This window comes from Ylistrum balloti, unplaced genomic scaffold, assembly GCF_031769215.1.
Source record: "Ylistrum balloti isolate Yb309-2 unplaced genomic scaffold, AGI_CSIRO_Ybal_v1 Utg370468, whole genome shotgun sequence".
Lineage (NCBI taxonomy): Eukaryota > Metazoa > Mollusca > Bivalvia > Pectinida > Pectinidae > Ylistrum > Ylistrum balloti.
The window spans coordinates 291,881-310,881 of record NW_026782308.1 but is presented as its reverse complement, the minus strand read 5'-3'; the positions used below and the strand labels follow the sequence as shown (position 1 = coordinate 310,881).

The 19,001-nt window shown below is 36.2% G+C and overlaps 1 protein-coding gene across 1 annotated transcript; it reads right to left on the bottom strand.

Moving 5' to 3' along the window:
* Positions 1 to 365: 365 nt before the first annotated feature.
* On the bottom strand, positions 366 to 18,698 carry LOC132555272 (GTPase Era, mitochondrial-like). Its single transcript, XM_060219626.1, has 9 exons — positions 18,656 to 18,698; positions 16,789 to 16,914; positions 16,272 to 16,399; positions 15,141 to 15,274; positions 12,639 to 12,700; positions 11,056 to 11,168; positions 10,804 to 10,920; positions 1,559 to 1,636; positions 366 to 823 (listed from the first exon to the last, which is right to left on the bottom strand). The coding sequence occupies exons 1-9, from the start codon at positions 18,696 to 18,698 to the stop codon at positions 587 to 589; spliced, it is 1,038 nt and encodes a 345-aa protein (XP_060075609.1). The 3' UTR covers positions 366 to 586.
* Positions 18,699 to 19,001: the final 303 nt, after the last annotated feature.

The window sequence follows — 19,001 nt, the reverse complement described above, 5'->3', positions numbered from 1 at the left end:
GTAATACTGACATTGTGTATATCAGCTGATACATGTGTCTGTTACAGAAACAGCTGTGGTCCAGTAATACTGACATTGTGTATATAAGCTGATACATGTGTCTGTTACAGAAACAGCTGTGGTGCAGTAATACTGACATTGTGTATATCAGCTGATACATGTGTCTGTTACAGAAACAGCTGTGGTGCAGTAATACTGACATTGTGTATATCAGCTGATACATGTGTCTGTTACAGAAACAGCTGTGGTGCAGTAATACTGACATTGTGTATATCAGCTGATACATGTGTCTGTTACAGGTTGTTTATTTTTTATGGTTCTACCAAATATTTGAAGAGAAAAGAAAAACAAAATGGGTTGTGGTTTTGTCTTTATACAGTTTATAGGTATAGTTGGCAATCTTATCTGATCTAAAAAAAATCAGATTCCTAGAAAATAGCAACATTACAGTTCACAGACAGAATGGAGTACACAAAAACAAATTTTTGTATAATTGTTGTTGTATATGCAATCCAGCAGCTCTTTCCCTCCATAGGAAAGATCACCGGTATTTCTGTCCTGGTGGAGATCTCCTCTTTTAAAACATCTATGTGTTATTTGCAGTGAAGACTTCTGGTTTTTTAGATGTATTTTGTGCAGATTTTTTGTCTTTTTCAAACGCTTTCATATCCAAATATTCTTTGTTTTTCGATCCTTTCTTCTTTTCTTCCTTATAAACTCGCAATGACAGGATGACATCACAGCGGAAAGCATCCATCAGGGCGGCATGTGATTCTTCTTTTATCTTCTGTATCAATGATCCTTTAGGTCCAATCACTATGCTCTGAAATTTACAAAATTACTAAATAAAAATCCTTAATGTACAAATATATCTCCTTTACTTACAAACAAAAGTCCTGTCATTCACTAACAAATAAAAGCATTTCCTGTCATTGTTTCCATAATTAACTGCCTCATGCAATGTATTATTTACATTTAAATAACAGAGTTATCTACCTTCGTCATCTAATATAGCGTCATTTACAACAACCACCTAATAAGAGTTACATAAGCCCCTTTTGCATATCCCCTCTGAAACGGTCCAGGTGGCATTGAATTATTCCATGATAAATGTCTGCACCTGAATGGCATGTTTGACATGTTACATGTAAAAGCTCAGAATTTTCTGTCAAATATAAAACAATGAACCAATAAAAAAAATATGTTCTATTTAAACTCATACTGAATATCATTTCCAGAAATTTCTGCAAGCACCAACCCCTATTTTATGTAGAAATTCACAAAAAATTAATGATACCTTGCCATCTAGAACAGAATTACTTACCTAAGTCACATAATACAGAGCCAGATGACATGTCTTTGTTTCACCATAGCAGATCAGGCATTATATTTTGAATTTTGAAAGTACTTCAAGTAATTTTACGTAGCAGCAGTGGTTTAGGGTAGATAACTCTGTGTAAAGTAATATTAGATAGACACCATTTGTCAGATTTTTTAAGACTCTTTCCTGTGTTCTAAGACAACATACCACTGAAACCTACTCATCAAAAGAACTCACCATACTTCGGCTTCTAAACATGTTGATATTAACGTGAATTGTAAGTACATCGTTTTGCATACTCCAAAATGTCACTACCTGCAAAAAAATAAAATAGGAGTGAGTAAGACAACTGGTCTAATTAAGCTATTTATCTGTAGGCTGATCATATTTGAATTTGAATTAAACAGGTCAGATTAAGCTGTACACTTATCATATATAAATTTGACTTAAACAGTAAGAAATGGAGATCAATAGTAAATGCAAATGTATATGTCCTTGCGGAAGTGGGGGGGGGGGGTCAGCCAGTATGAAAGTGTGTCCTTGGGGGGGCTGGTGTGTGTGTGGGGGGGGACAGCCATTATGACAGCATGTCCTTGGGGGTTGGTGTGGGGGGAGGGGGGTGTTGGGTGGGGACAGCCATTATGACAGCATGTCCTTGGGGGTTGGTGTGGGGGGAGGGGGGTGTTGGGTGGGGACAGCCATTATGACAGCATGTCCTTGGGGGTTGGTGTTGGGGGAGGGGGGTGTTGGGTGGGGACAGCCATTATGACAGCATGTCCTTGGGGGTTGGTGTGGGGGGAGGAGGGTGTTGGGTGGGGACAGCCATTATGACAGCATGTCCTTGGGGGTTGGTGGGGGTTGTTGTTTTGGGTGGGGACAGCCATTATGACAGCATGTCCTTGGGGGTTGGTGGGGGGGGTTGTGTTGGGTGGGGACAGCCATTATGACAGCATGTCCTAGGGCGTTGGTGGGGGGGGTGGTGTTGGGTGGGGACAGCCATTATGACAGCATGTCCTAGGGCGTTGGTGAGGAGGGGGGGTGTTGGGTGGGGACAGCCATTATGACAGCATGTCCTAGGGCGTTGGTGAGGAGGGGGGGGTGGTTGGGTGGGGACAGCCATTATGACAGCATGTCCTAGGGCATTGGTGGGAGGGGGGTGTTGGGTGGGGACAGCCATTATGACAGCATGTCCTAGGGCGTTGGTGAGGAGGGGGTGTTGGGTGGGGACAGCCATTATGACAGCATGTCCTAGGGCGTTGGTGAGGAGGGGGTGTTGGGTGGGGACAGCCATTATGACAGCATGTCCTAGGGCGTTGGTGGGAGGGGGGTGTTGGGTGGGGACAGCCATTATGACAGCATGTCCTAGGGCGTTGGTGAGGAGGGGGGTGTTGGGTGGGGACAGCCATTATGACAGCATGTCCTAGGGCGTTGGTGAGGAGGGGGGTGTTGGGTGGGGACAGCCATTATGACAGCATGTCCTAGGGCGTTGGTGAGGAGGGGGGGGGGTGTTGGGTGGGGACAGCCATTATGACAGCATGTCCTAGGGCGTTGGTGGGAGGGGGGTGTTGGGTGGGGACAGCCATTATGACAGCATGTCCTAGGGCGTTGGTGAGGAGGGGGATGTTGGGTGGGGACAGCCATTATGACAGCATGTCCTAGGGCGTTGGTGAGGAGGGGGGGTGTTGGGTGGGGACAGCCATTATGACAGCATGTCCTAGGGCGTTGGTGGGAGGGGTTGTTGGGTGGGGACAGCCATTATGACAGTATGTCCTTGGGGGTTGGTGTGGGGGGAGGGGGGTGTTGGGTGGGGACAGCCATTATAACAGCATGTCCTAGGGCGTTGGTGGGAGGGGTTGTTGGGTGGGGACAGCCATTATGACAGCATGTCCTTGGGGGTCAGCCACTCTCACTTTATGCATACCATTAAAATTGTCATCCTCTACTAAATACTAATAAACCTTACAATGTTATTTTCCATGGAAAATACACAATTTCACTCTAAACAAGAGATCCCAGAGGGATCTTGGCGCCCACCATTTGAGGATCTATTTTCAGTTCTTGAAGATTTGTTTATTTTTATTGTTTGTTACAGGTGTTGTAAATGTTCATGAACTGGTCTTCATTGAATGTACTCAATGATGGCACATGATATTTTTATTAAGCACTTATTAGCAAATATCATTTGAAAAAGATCCCAAAGTATTATTAGATAGCAGTCATTTACAGGTGGATAATAGACAATATGTTTGTGCTGTATTACTGTTGACATCCAAGATGGCGGCCTGTGGGCCACCTTGATTTCAAATCAGTCCAAAAAAGGTACAATGCACATCTAGGGACCAAGGGAAACCAATATCTATGAAATATCAGAAGGATCCATCCAGTACTTCCTCAGATATAGCAGTAACAAGATTTTACTCTCAAAATCCAAGATGGCTGCCTGTCGGCCATCTTGAATTCGAATCAGTCCAAAAAAGGTACAATGCACAACTAGGGACAAGGGGAACCTGTATATGAAATTTGAGAAAGATCCATCCAGTACTTTTCCAGAAATAGCGGTAACAAACTTTTAAATCCAAAATCCAAGATGGCCATCCGTCAGCCATCTTGAATTCAAATCAGTCCAAAAAAGGTACAATGCACAACTAGGGACCAAGGGGAAACTGCATATGAAATTTGAGAAAAATCCATCCAGTACTTTTCCAGAAATAGCGGTAACAAACTTTTACTTCCAAAATCCAAGATGGCCACCCGTCGGTCATCTTGAATTCAAATCAGTCCAAAAAAGGTACAATGCACAACTAGAGACAAAGGGGAAACTGCATATGAAATTTGAGAGAGATCCATCCAGTGCTTTCCAAGAAATAGCGGTAACAAACTTTTAAATCCAAAATCCAAGATGGCCACCTGTCTGCCATCTTGAATTCGAATCAGTCCAAAAAAGGTACAATGCACAACTAGGGACAAGGGGAAACTGCATATGAAATTTGAGAAAGATCCATCCAGTACTTTCTCAGAAATAGCGGTAACAAACTTTTAAATCCAAAATCCAAGATGGCCACCCGTCGGCCATCTTGAATTCAAATCAGTCCAAAAAAGGTACAATGCACAACTAGGGACAAGGGGAACCTGCATATGAAATTTGAGAAAGATCCATCCAGTACTTTTCCAGAAATAGCGGTAACAAACTTTTAAATCCAAAATCCAAGATGGCCACCCGTCGGCCATCTTGAATTCGAATCAGTCCAAAAAAGGTACAATGCACAACTAGGGACAAGGGGAACCTGCATATGAAATTTGAGAAAGATCCATCCAGTACTTTTCCAGAAATAGCGGTAACAAACTTTTACTTCCAAAATCCAAGATGGCCACCTATCGGCCATCTTGAATTCAAATCAGTCCAAAAAATGTACAATGCACAACTAGGGACAAGGGGAACCTGTATATGAAATTTGAGAAAGATCCATCCAGTACTTTTCCAGAAATAGCGGTAACAAACTTTTAAATCCAAAATCCAAGATGGCCATCCGTCGGCCATCTTGAATTCAAATCAGTCCAAAAAAGGTACAATGCACAACTAGGGACAAGGGGAACCTGCATATGAAATTTGAGAAAGATCCATCCAGTACTTTTCCAGAAATAGCGGTAACAAACTTTTACTTCCAAAATCCAAGATGGCCACCCGTCGGCCATCTTGAATTCGAATCAGTCCAAAAAAGGTACAATGCACAACTAGGGACCAAGGGGAACCTGCAAATGAAATTTAAGAATGATCCATCCTGTACTTTCCAAGAAATAGTGGTAACAAACTTTTACTTCCAAAATTCAAGATGTCTGCCTTTCGGCCATCTTGAATTCAAATCAGACCAAAAAAGTTACAATGCACAACTAGGGACCAAGGGAAACCTGCATATGAAATTTGAGAAAGATACATCCAGTACTTTTCCAGAAATAGTGGTAACAAACTTTTACTTCCAAAATCCAAAATGGCCACCTGTCGGCCATCTTGAATTCGAATCAGTCCAAAAAAGGTACAATGCACAACTAGGGACAAGGGGAAACTGCATATGAAATTTGAGAAAGATCCATCCAGTACTTTTCCAGAAATAGCGGTAACAAACTTTTACTTCCAAAATCCAAGATGGCCACCCGTCGGCCATCTTGAATTCGAATCAGTCCAAAAAAGGTAAAATGCACAACTAGGGACAAGGGGAACCTGCATATGAAATTTGAGAAAGATCCATCAAGTACTTTTCCAGAAATAGCGGTAACAAACTTTTACTTCCAAAATCCAAGATGGCCACCTATCGGCCATCTTGAATTCAAATCAGTCCAAAAAAGGTACAATGCACAACTAGGGACCAAGGGGAAACTGCATATGAAATTTGAGAAAGATCCATCCAGTTCTTTCCCAGAAATAGTGGTAACAAACTTTTACATCCAAAATCCAAGATGGCCACCTGTCGGCCATCTTGAATTTGAATCAGTCCAAAAAAGGTACAATGCACAACTAGGGACCAAGGGGAACCTGCATATGAAATTTGAGAAAGATCCATCCAGTACTTTTCCAGAAATAGCGGTAACAAGAATTGTTTACGGACGGACGGACCACGGATCACGGACGCAGGGCGATTTGAATACCCCACCATCTGATGATGGCGGGCTAAAAATCCAAGACTCCTATAAAACCTATAGTAAATTTCACCCTCTACTTAGGAGAATTGTGAGATCCTGAGCTCATTCAATTCACAATTTTGGTAAAATACCTTAAGACCCTCCCATCCATGAAGAGCATTTGATTCTACCATATCTGAGTGTTGAAAACACAATTTTTGATATTTGAAAAAAATTGACCACTTTAGGCCCCACCCCTCAGACCCATGAGGTGTGAGGACCACATGATTAACTACTTTGTTTTGTTTTCAGTCTGGGACACTTTCTGCACAATTTCCTTGAAATCAGTTCAGGGACTTTGGAGGAGAGGTAAAAAATGTTAAAACACACGGCACACGATGCACAATGCCCCACAAACACAATTGTAATAGGTCACAATGAAACTTAATTTCAGGTGATATAAAAATCTGTCAATAAACTTACCGGGTAATTACTACACTGTATCTTTATGTAGGACAATTACTACACTGTATCTTTATGTAGGACAATTACTACACTGTATCTTTATGTAGGACAATTACTACACTGTATCTTTATGTAGGACAATTACTACACTGTATCTTTATGTAGGACAATTACTACACTGTATCTTTATGTAGGACAATTACTACACTGTATCTTTATGTAGGACAAGTGTTACACTGTATCTTTATGTAGGACATTTACTACACTGTATCTTTATGTAGGACAATTACTACACTGTATCTTTATGTAGGACAATTACTACACTGTATCTTTATGTAGGACAATTACTACACTGTATCTTTATGTAGGACAATTACTACACTGTATCTTTATGTAGGACAATTACTACACTGTATCTTTATGTAGGACAATTACTACACTGTATCTTTATGTAGGACAATTACTACACTGTATCTTTATGTAGGACAATTACTACACTGTATCTTTATGTAGGACAATTACTACACTGTATCTTTATGTAGGACAAGTGTTACACTGTATCTTTATGTAGGACAATTACTACACTGTATCTTTATGTAGGACAATTACTACACTGTATCTTTATGTAGGACAATTACTACACTGTATCTTTATGTAGGACAATTACTACACTGTATCGTTATGTAGGACAAGCGTTACACTGTATCATCATGTAGGACAAGTGTTACACTGTATCTTTATGAAGGACAATTACTACACCGTATCTTTATGTAGGACAATTACTACACTGTATCTTTATGTAGGACAATTGTTACACTTATCTTTATGTAGGACATTTACTACACTGTATCTTTATGTAGGACAATTACTACACTGTATCTTTATGTAAGACAATTACTACACTGTATCTTTATGTAGGACAATTACTACACTGTATCTTTATGTAGGACAATTGTACTACACTGTATCTTTATGTAGGACAATTACTACACTGTATCTTTATGTAGGACAATTACTACACTGTATCTTTATGTAGGACAAGTTACTACACTGTATCTTTATGTAGGACAATTACTACACTGTATCTTTATGTAGGACAATTACTACACTGTATCTTTATGAAGGACAATTACTACACCGTATCTTTATGTAGGACAATTACTACACTGTATCTTTATGTAGGACAATTACTACACTGTATCTTTATGTAGGACAATTACTACACTGTATCTTTATGTAGGACAATTACTACACTGTATCTTTATGTAGGACATTTACTACACTGTATCTTTATGTAGGACAAGTGTTACACTGTATCTTTATGTAGGACAATTACTACACTGTATCTTTATGTAGGACAATTACTACACTGTATCTTTATGTAGCACAATTACTACACTGTATCTTTATGTAGGACAATTACTACACTGTATCTTTATGTAGGACAATTACTACACTGTATCTTTATGTAGGACAATTACTACACTGTATCTTTATGTAGGACATTTACTACACTGTATCTTTATGTAGGACAATTACTGTATCACTGTATCTTTATGTAGGACAATTACTACACTGTATCTTTATGTAGGACAATTACTACACTGTATCTTTATGTAGGACAATTACTACACTGTATCTTTATGTAGGACAATTACTACACTGTATCTTTATGTAGGACAATTACTACACTGTATCTTTATGTAGGACAATTACTACACTGTATCTTTATGTAGGACAATTACTACACTGTATCTTTATGTAGGACAATTACTACACTGTATCTTTATGTAGGACAATTACTACACTGTATCTTTATGTAGGACAATTACTACACTGTATCTTTATGTAGGACAATTACTACACTGTATCTTTATGTAGGACAATTACTACACTGTATCTTTATGTAGGACAATTACTACACTGTATCTTTATGTAGGACATTTAATACACTGTATCTTTATGTAGGACATATTACTACACTGTATCTTTATGTAGGACAATTACTACACTGTATCTTTATGTAGGACAATTACTACACTGTATCTTTATGTAGGACAATTACTACACTGTATCTTTATGTAGGACAATTACTACACTGTATCTTTATGTAGGACAATTACTACACTGTATCTTTATGTAGTACAATTACTACACTGTATCTTTATGTAGGACAATTACTACACTGTATCTTTATGTAGGACAATTACTACACTGTATCTTTATGTAGGACAATTACTACACTGTATCTTTATGTAGGACAATTACTACACTGTATCTTTATGTAGGACAATTACGTTACACTGTATCTTTATGTAGGACAATTACTACACTGTATCTTTATGTAGGACAATTACTACACTGTATCTTTATGTAGGACATTTACTACACTGTATCTTTATGTAGGACAAGTGTTACACTGTATCTTTATGTAGGACAATTACTACACTGTATCTTTATGTAGGACATTTACTACACTGTATCTTTATGTAGGACAATTACTACACTGTATCTTTATGTAGGACAATTACTACACTGTATCTTTATGTAGGACAATTACTACACTGTATCTTTATGTAGGACAAGTGTTACACTGTATCTTTATGTAGGACAATTACTACACTGTATCTTTATGTAGTACAATTACTACACTGTATCTTTATGTAGGACATTTACTACACTGTATCTTTATGTAGGACAATTACTACACTGTATCTGTATGTAGGACAATTACTACACTGTATCTTTATGTAGGACAAGGTATCTTTATGTACACTGTATCTTTATGTAGGACAATTACTACACTGTATCTTTATGTAGGACAATTACTACACTGTATCTTTATGTAGGACAATTACTACACTGTATCTTTATATAGGACATTTACTACACTGTATCTTTATGTAGGACAATTACTACACTGTATCTTTATATAGGACATTTACTACACTGTATCTTTATGTAGGACAATTACTACACTGTATCTTTATGTAGGACAATTACTACACTGTATCTTTATGTAGGACACTGTATCTTTATGTAGGACAATTACTACACTGTATCTTTATGTAGGACAATTACTACACTGTATCTTTATGTAGGACAATTACTACACTGTATCTTTATGTAGGACAATTACTACACTGTATCTTTATGTAGGACAATTACTACACTGTATCTTTATGTAGGACAATTACTACACTGTATCTTTATGTAGGACAATTACTACACTGTATCTTTATGTAGGACAATTACTACACTGTATCTTTATGTAGGACAATTACTACACTGTATCTTTATGTAGGACAATTACTACACTGTATCTTTATGTAGGACAATTACTACACTGTATCTTTATGTAGGACAATTACTACACTGTATCTTTATGTAGGACAATTACTACACTGTATCTTTATGTAGGACAATTACTACACTGTATCTTTATGTAGGACAATTTTTACACTGTATCTTTATGTAGGACAATTACTACACTGTATCTTTATGTAGGACAATTACTACACTGTATCTTTATGTAGGACAATTACTACACTGTATCTTTATGTAGGACAATTACTACACTGTATCTTTATATAGGACATTTACTACACTGTATCTTTATGTAGGACAAGTGTTACACTGTATCTGTATGTAGGACAATTACTACACTGTATCTTTATGTAGGACAATTACTACACTGTATCTTTATGTAGGACAATTACTACACTGTATCTTTATGTAGGACAATTACTACACTGTATCTTTATGTAGGACAAGTGTTACACTGTATCTTTATGTAGGACAATTACTACACTGTATCTTTATGTAGGACAAGTGTTACACTGTATCTTTATGTAGGACATGTATCTTTATGTAGTACAATTACTACACTGTATCTTTATGTAGGACAAGTGTTACACTGTATCTTTATGTCTACACTGTATCTTTATGTAGGACAATTACTACACTGTATCTTTATGTAGGACAATTACTACACTGTATCTTTATGTAGGACAAGTGTTACACTGTATCTTTATGTAGTACAATTACTACACTGTATCTTTATGTAGGACAATTACTACACTGTATCTTTATGTAGGACAATTACTACACTGTATCTTTATGTAGGACAATTACTATCTTTATGTAGGACATTTACTACACTGTATCTTTATGTAGGACAATTACTACACTGTATCTTTATGTAGGACAATTACTACACTGTATCTTTATGTAGGACAATTACTACACTGTATCTTTATGTAGGACATTTACTACACTGTATCTTTATGTAGGACAAGTGTTACACTGTATCTGTATGTAGGACAATTACTACACTGTATCTTTATGTAGGACAATTACTACACTGTATCTTTATCTTAGGACAATTACTACACTGTACTGACTTTCCAGCCTGGTTTTGTTTTACTGGTAGTAATTGGGATCTTGTTGCCCCCTACAGTGTCCATGGTGAGCATCCGTGTGATGTGGAGCAGGAAATCGCGTCTCTTCAGAAGGTCAATCTAAACAGTACAAATATTAAGAACATACTTCAACAAGGCTCTCACCAGAAATAAGCCGCATTTTTCATTTTAACAGAAAGTTAATATAGCAATTATCCAATAGAATATTTAAGAATGAATGACATTATAACTTACCTTATTTAGTATAAGGACAGATGGAATGTGTTTATTTTTCCACAGAAGATGATAAATATTCTCATCTAGAAATTCAATATCCCAACTGTCTGAAGCATCTATCATCACACAAACTGAAAACATAAATTGTCATAAAACTGTGTCAAGGTCATAGTGGTCAAAACAGGTGAAATAACATGGTACGGTATACCAGTAGATAAAACACTATGATATTACTTTGTCACATGATATTTCATAATGTATAACATTTTTGTTACATTTTTGCCAGCGAAATATAGGAATTTATCTATTCCAGAGATGATGCTAGAAATCTTTACTAGTGATGATATAACATTTCTAGCAATCATATAACTTTCGTAGTTTTGACCAATAATCAAGTACCAACAAATAATGATAGATTACTTGTATATTCTGTTCAAACCCACGCTTAGTTCATCAGGGTCAGGCACATTTATTGTTACAGAAACGATACTAATTTTGATAATTATTTAGAAAAATTTTAAGGTAGCATATTTCTGAAGTTAAAATGTTCCTTTAAATATCATCTATACAGAATTCAGATCTAATTAATGTAATGATATACAAATGTGATATGACATTGTCATGTAATATATAACATCATAATACAACATTGTGATATTACAGTACTGTATGTATTACATCTATATATAACAGTTCATTAAATTTGTCTCAAGACCAACTCTATTCATCATCCCTAGAAATCGACATAAACAAGATTCAATCCTTAAATATTTCAATTTCTACCCAAATCAGACTCAATGAAACTACTAAAAGTGATCTGTTTCATTTGCTGATGAATTTGACCAGATTAACATTGCCAGTGCGTATGAATACAAATATTAGGTAAGGGGAAAAAACTCTGGCAATATACCACAAGTATGAGATTTAAAAACATCAAAATAAAAATTTAAAAACTTTTCAAAACAATCAATAAATTTTTTTTTTAAATGTGTATTCAACATTTAATAACTGTAACTAGACGTTATTCCACGGAAAAATGCATACTGTCTTTGTTGCACAGTATTATTCAAATTTTCATTAAAGTTGTCGAAAAATATATTAAATTTTGTTCTTATTTATGTTTCATTGAATATTAAGTACCCACACTTAAATATATTTCAACCTGTCACAACAATCTGTCTTCAAATGACAGACTATTTGCTTGTATGACGCCAAATGATATGATGACAAGAAACGAAAATGAAAGTAGGAGATAAATTGCGTCAGTTCCCAAGCTATAGAAAAAAAGAAGCGTGAATTGAAATATAAGGATTGAAACTTGCTTATGTTTATTTCATGGGATGATGAATTGAGTTGGTCTTGAGACAAATTCAATGTGAACTCTTTGCAGTTCATTAAATTTGTCTCAAGACCAACTCAATTCATCATCCCATAAAATCGACATAAGCAAGATTCAATCCTTAATTACAGTACTGTATGTATCACATCTGCATATTACATTGTGGTTACATTTACATATTGTAATTAAGCAATTAGACATCTCTGTGTAATATGACAGGATGCTATTATATACATCTACAATATGATAAAATCCTCCTTACTGAGGTCAGCTTGTACCAAACTCTTCTTAGGATCCTCAAGCACTGACTTTAGTAGTTTATTCCTGAATAAGAAAGGAGTATTATCTAATTAACATGACCACTTAACATCTCTACTGTCAATGTAATCCAGTAATCACCACAAAAATACAGACAAAGGAAATGTCACCACTACATCACTTTCTATAGATCTTTTATATGATAAATTGATATAAGTACTACCTATGTTTGGTGGAGATGCAGATGCAGTTCTTCCAGTAAGATGATCTGTGTGTTCCTCCCTTTGTTTATGTGAGTGTTCCTATCTTTGTTTATGTGTGTGATCCTATCTTTGTTTGTGTGTGTGTTCCTACCTTTGTTTCTCTTGTGTGTTCCTGCCTGTGTTTATCTGTGACTTCCTACCTTTGTTTATCTGTGACTTCCTACCTTTGTTTATCTGTTACTTCCTACCTTTGTTTATCTGTGACTTCCTACCTTTGTTTATCTGTGTTCCTACCTTTGTTTATGTGTTTGTTTCTACCTTTGTTTATCTGTGACTTCCTACCTTTGTTTACGTGTGTGTTCCTACCTTTTGTTTATCTGTGACTTCCTACCTTTGTTTATCTGTGACTTCCTACCTTTGTTTATCTGTGTGTTCATACCTTTGTTTATCTGTGACTTCCTACCTTTGTTTATCTGTGTGTTCATACCTTTGTTTATCTGTGACTTCCTACCTTTGTTTATCTGTGACTTCTTCCTACCTTTGTTCCTACCTTTGTTTATCTGTGACTTCCTACCTTTGTTTATCTGTGACTTCCTACCTTTGTTTATCTGTGACTTCCTACCTTTGTTTATCTGTGACTTCCTACCTTTGTTTATCTGTGACTTCCTACCTTTGTTTATCTGTGACTTCCTACCTTTGTTTATCTGTGACTTCCTACCTTTGTTTATCTGTGACTTCCTACCTTTGTTTATCTGTGACTTCCTACCTTTGTTTATCTGTGACTTCCTACCTTTGTTTATCTGTGTTTATCTTCCTACCTTTGTTTATCTGTGTGTTCAGACCTTTGTTTATCTGTGACTTCCTACCTTTGTTTATCTGTGACTTCCTACCTTTGTTTATCTGTGTGTTCCTACCTTTGTTTATCTGTGACTTCCTACCTTTGTTTATCTGTGTGTTCATACCTTTGTTTATCTTTGTATACTGTGTGTTCCTACCTTTGTTTATCTGTGACTTCCTTCTTTGTTTATCTGTGACTACCTTTGTTTATCTGTGACTTCCTACCTTTGTTTATCTGTGACTTCCTACCTTTGTTTATCTGTGACTTCCTACCTTTGTTTATCTGTGACTTCCTACCTTTGTTTATCTGTGACTTCCTACCTTTGTTTATCTGTGACTTCCTACCTTTGTTTATCTGTGACTTCCTACCTTTGTTTATCTGTGTGTTCATACCTTTGTTTATCTGTGACTTCCTACCTTTGTTTATCTGTGACTTCCTACCTTTGTTTACGTGTGTGTTCCTACCTTTTGTTTATCTGTGACTTCCTTCCTTTGTTTATCTGTGACTTCCTACCTTTGTTTATCCATGTTTCTACCTTTGTTTGTCTGTGACTTCCTTCCTTTGTTTATCTGTGACTTCCTACCTTTTGTTTATCTGTGACTTCCTACCTTTGTTTATCTGTGACTTCCTACCTTTGTTTATCTGTGACTTCCTACCTTTGTTTATCTGTGTTCCTACCTTTGTTTATCTGTGACTACCTTTTGTTTATCCTTTTCCTACCTTTGTTTACGTGTGTGTTCCTACCTTTGTTTATCTGTGACTTCCTACCTTTGTTTACGTGTGTGTTCCTACCTTTTGTTTATCTGTGACTTCCTACCTTTTGTTTATCTGTGACTTCCTACCTTTGTTTATGTGTTTGTTCCTACCTTTGTTTATCTGTGACTTCCTACCTTTGTTTACGTGTGTGTTCCTACCTTTTGTTTATCTGTGACTTCCTACCTTTGTTTATCTGTGACTTCCTACCTTTGTTTATCTGTGACTTCCTACCTTTGTTTATCTGTGACTTCCTACCTTTGTTTATCTGTGTGTTCATACCTTTGTTTATCTGTGACTTCCTACCTTTGTTTACGTGTGTGTTCCTACCTTTTGTTTATCTGTGACTTCCTACCTTTGTTTATCTGTGACTTCCTACCTTTGTTTATCTGTGACTTCCTACCTTTGTTTATCTGTGACTTCCTACCTTTGTTTATCTGTGTGTTCATACCTTTGTTTATCTGTGACTTCCTACCTTTTTTTTTCGTGTGAATTTCTTCCTTTTGTTTATCTGTGACTTCCTACCTTTGTTTATCTGTGACTTCCTACCTTTGTTTATCCGTGTTCCTACCTTTGTTTATCTGTGACTTACTACCTAGTTTATCTGTGTTCCTACCTTTGTTTATCTGTGAATCCCTATGATTGTTTATCTGTGTGCTCCTATCTTTGTTTATAGGTGTGTTCCAACATTTGTTTACCTCTGTGTTCCTACCTTTTCTTCTCCGAGATCTTGCTGCCTCGGATAAGTCCAGGTGTGTCCCTGAAGATGATCTGTGTGTCTCCCTCAGTGTGTACAGCTAACACATTTTTCTGTGTTGTGTGTATTTTACAAGAAGCCGCAGACACCTGTGAAGTATATTATATATCAGAGACTTTAACACACTTCAGAAATTATAATGACAACATTTTCAACTGATGTAAAATTTTAGCCAAAGCAACACTCAGATGTACTGGATGAAATTTGAATGCACTCTCAATAGAATGACAATCTTCAATATAAAGTTAGCATGTTACCAAAATATTGACATTTGTTGGTGAGACAATGTCTTGTGATAGGAAGCCTCACAGAGATTGAAAACCGATAACCACCTAACCAAAGATACCATCAACATTTATGTCAACATCTGGTGTATGACTTAGATCATCAAAGCAGAAATTTTGACAGAAGGATTGTTATTATAAGAATGTTTTATACAACAACTGCCATTCAGGATCATTAGCTTTATATCTGTCTGCAGTATAATAGCTATCTGGTATAGGAACCATTTGTATGTTATATCATCTTTCTTGTTTTGTGTAATCTACAGGAGTTCTTAAATAAAATTATGTCTTAACCAAATTTGTCAATGAATCAATAACATTGTTTATGACAACACATATAAATATTTTTTTATCTATTTACACAAATCATCATGCAGATGTGTTTTCTATACTTCATATAAATAGTCAATTTATTTCCACACTGACCAGTCTTTGGGCTGTTATTGTACATCCTAATGTTTGAGACCTTGTGTATCATATTTATAGTCTTAATCTCTATACTATGTCCTGACTATCTACAAGAGTTAAGGGCTATCCCCTCTAATCTACTTCTTTTGACAAGGAATAAACAGAACCTTGGCATATCCAGATGTGCCCACACTGGTTATAACTAGAATGCTAAGGAAATTAAACAGATGCCAAATACAGTAAGATCATGATATAAGTTTATATGGCAATCGTTAGGGTGATTAAGTATAAAACTCTAGTAAATGTGAGTAGACCACACTTGACGAGAGTAGACCAGATAACACATAAATGGACATTATATATGTATTAAGTTTGAGTAGATAATACAGCTTACTTTCCAGCCCATAAGACTGTTGGTAAGGGTTGACTTGCCACTGTTGTAGGCTCCTATGATAGCCACTTTCAACACTCGAGGATTGACTGGCTGGTCAGGGGGCAGCTGCAGTCTCTGTCTTTGTTTTTCTTGAAAGAAACCCGAATATCTTTTAAAATGGCTTGTAACTGAGTACATGGACAACATACATAGAATTACATATTAAAATCTGCATTTTGCTGCCAATTTTGGTGCTGAAATTAAGTCTTGAAGTTTTGAATGCCCAATATTCCCAAAGGCAATTCCAAAAAGTCTGAAAACATTCATCAGTAAACACATCATTTGATTAACATTTGGTAAAGGGAGGCAATCAGGTGTTTTATCTTGACAAAGGGAAGCAATCAGGTGTTTTATCTTGACAAAGGAAGGCAATCAGGTGTTTTATCTTGACAAAGGAAGGCAATCAGGTGTTTTACCTTGATAAAGGGAGGCAATCAGGTGTTTTATCTTGACAAAGGAAGGCAATCAGGTGTTTTACCTTGTGTACATCCTATTGCCCTATCCAACTCTAGAGGTTGGCATATTATCTCTTCTTCTACTCCATACAGAGTGGATCTCTGACGTCTGTTAAAGTAGCCTGCAGCCATCTTACACCAAGTCTTTCCTGTAAATAAGGTATCAACAATTAGTACCACATGAAAATCTTTTTCCACATGGAATTTTTTTTAGCTACACAATGTTATCACATTATTTTGTTCTTATGAGTCATGTCCTTATTACAATTTATCTCATAATTATCACTTATCTCGTTATTACATGTTATATAATCTCGTTATTACATGTTATATAATCTCGTTATTACATGTTATATAATCTTGTTATTACATGTTAAATGATCTTGTCATTATAAGTTATATAATTGCTGCCTTTTTCTCATTAGCACGAGTTACATTATCTCGTTATAATGTTGTCTCATTATTACAACTTAATTATCTCATTGTTATGACTTAGGTTATCTCATTGTTATGACTTAAGTAATCTCATTGTTATGACTTAAGTTATCTCATTGTTATGACTTAAGTTGTCTCATTGTTATGACTTAAGTTATCTCATTGTTATGACTTAAGTTGTCTCATTGTAATGACTTAAGTTGTCTCATTATTAATGATTATATCTTGATAAATGTGACTTGGGAAAACATTTGAAAAGACTATGTTAAAAGTGCTTTCAGCATTTTTTTTAGTAAAAAATCCCTAATTGGTGTAAAATAGGTTAGTTAGTGTAATATTCACAAATTTGTGTTTTTTCCTGACCTGATATATACAGGTACTGGACCACCAGCAAATCTGGCTATATCAGCAGATTTTGTTATATAGTCAAATTTAACTATATATATAAAGGGCCAATGTAAACAACCGAGTTATACTTGGTCGCAATCATAATGTGCACATTGGAAAAATGGACAACAAATCACCTTATTTGTGAAACAAATGATTTTTGTCATAGGACACCATTTCTGGTGAGTTGGTTGAATTTGGTCATAGCAATTTTTGATACATCAATCACTTTATCAACATGTTATGACAGTCAGAGATGAAATTTCTTGTGTTCAATATCAAAATACTCACCTGCTTTCACCACACAATTTACATTCAGTGCAAGTAACAAACTGTTTGCACAACATCATGCTGAAAGCAAACATGTAAACTGAATCTGCATCAAAGGGATGCTTAACTGCACATAACACAAAGCTTAAACGATGTCATATATATGTGATGGACTCACTTTCAAGTTTGTCATTAAATAGCCAATGTTCGTATATTCTGAAAAGATGTATTGAAGATTTTTTTTTATTCCTAAAACTGAGCAAATATGCCAAAAAACATTCATTTCACGGACTTACATGATTTGTCGTCCCATTTTTTCGAAAGAAATGTGACTGTAACTCATCTGTATGTTTACATTTGCCCTATTTACGTATAGCTGTATTAACTGGCGCTCCTTGATATGTAATCCTTTCTAGGAATCCTCCTTGGGACTCATTTATATCGGACGTTTGAGGAATCCCACAAAGGATTACCGGATTTATGTCCAAGATGCCGTCAACAGCAGAAACCTAAATTTGTGTCTTCAGCATGTCAATGGAACTTATTTTTGCGGGTAATTACAACACATTCCCAAAAGACAGTGGATTCTTGAAACTTGTGTGGTTTCACAGGCACCTGTATCTGTAATGTAATTTACATCACCAGTCATCAGCTGTAACATTTATGATGTACAGTGGGATGCATTTTGCTTGAGTTGTTACCATTCTAGATACAAGTGTCTGTGGAGGGTCCCACAACGTAACTCAAATATCCGAGTCCAAAAAATCAAAATGACTAAACAGATAGCAACTTATTTACCTTGACGGATGGCTCTCAGCGTGCCCGTTATGGACAGCGCCATTTTGTTTTTTGACAAGAGAGTTCCTTTACTGACTTGAGTTTTAGGAGTAGTCTCCCCTACACCAAGAATCTCTGACCGCTGTTATCCGTCATGTTAGTTAGCCAAATTGTCTTTAACATTATCATTTCATTTTATGTACAATGTTATATTTAGTATCGAACACATGGTTCAACCATTGATGAAAAGTTACGTTTATTTCGATCATTATGATTTGTCGTCATGTCCAGGGATGTAAGTGTCAGCATGGACTTATATATATATCTTATATTGATCATAGTCCGTGATATTATTGAAATTTCTTTC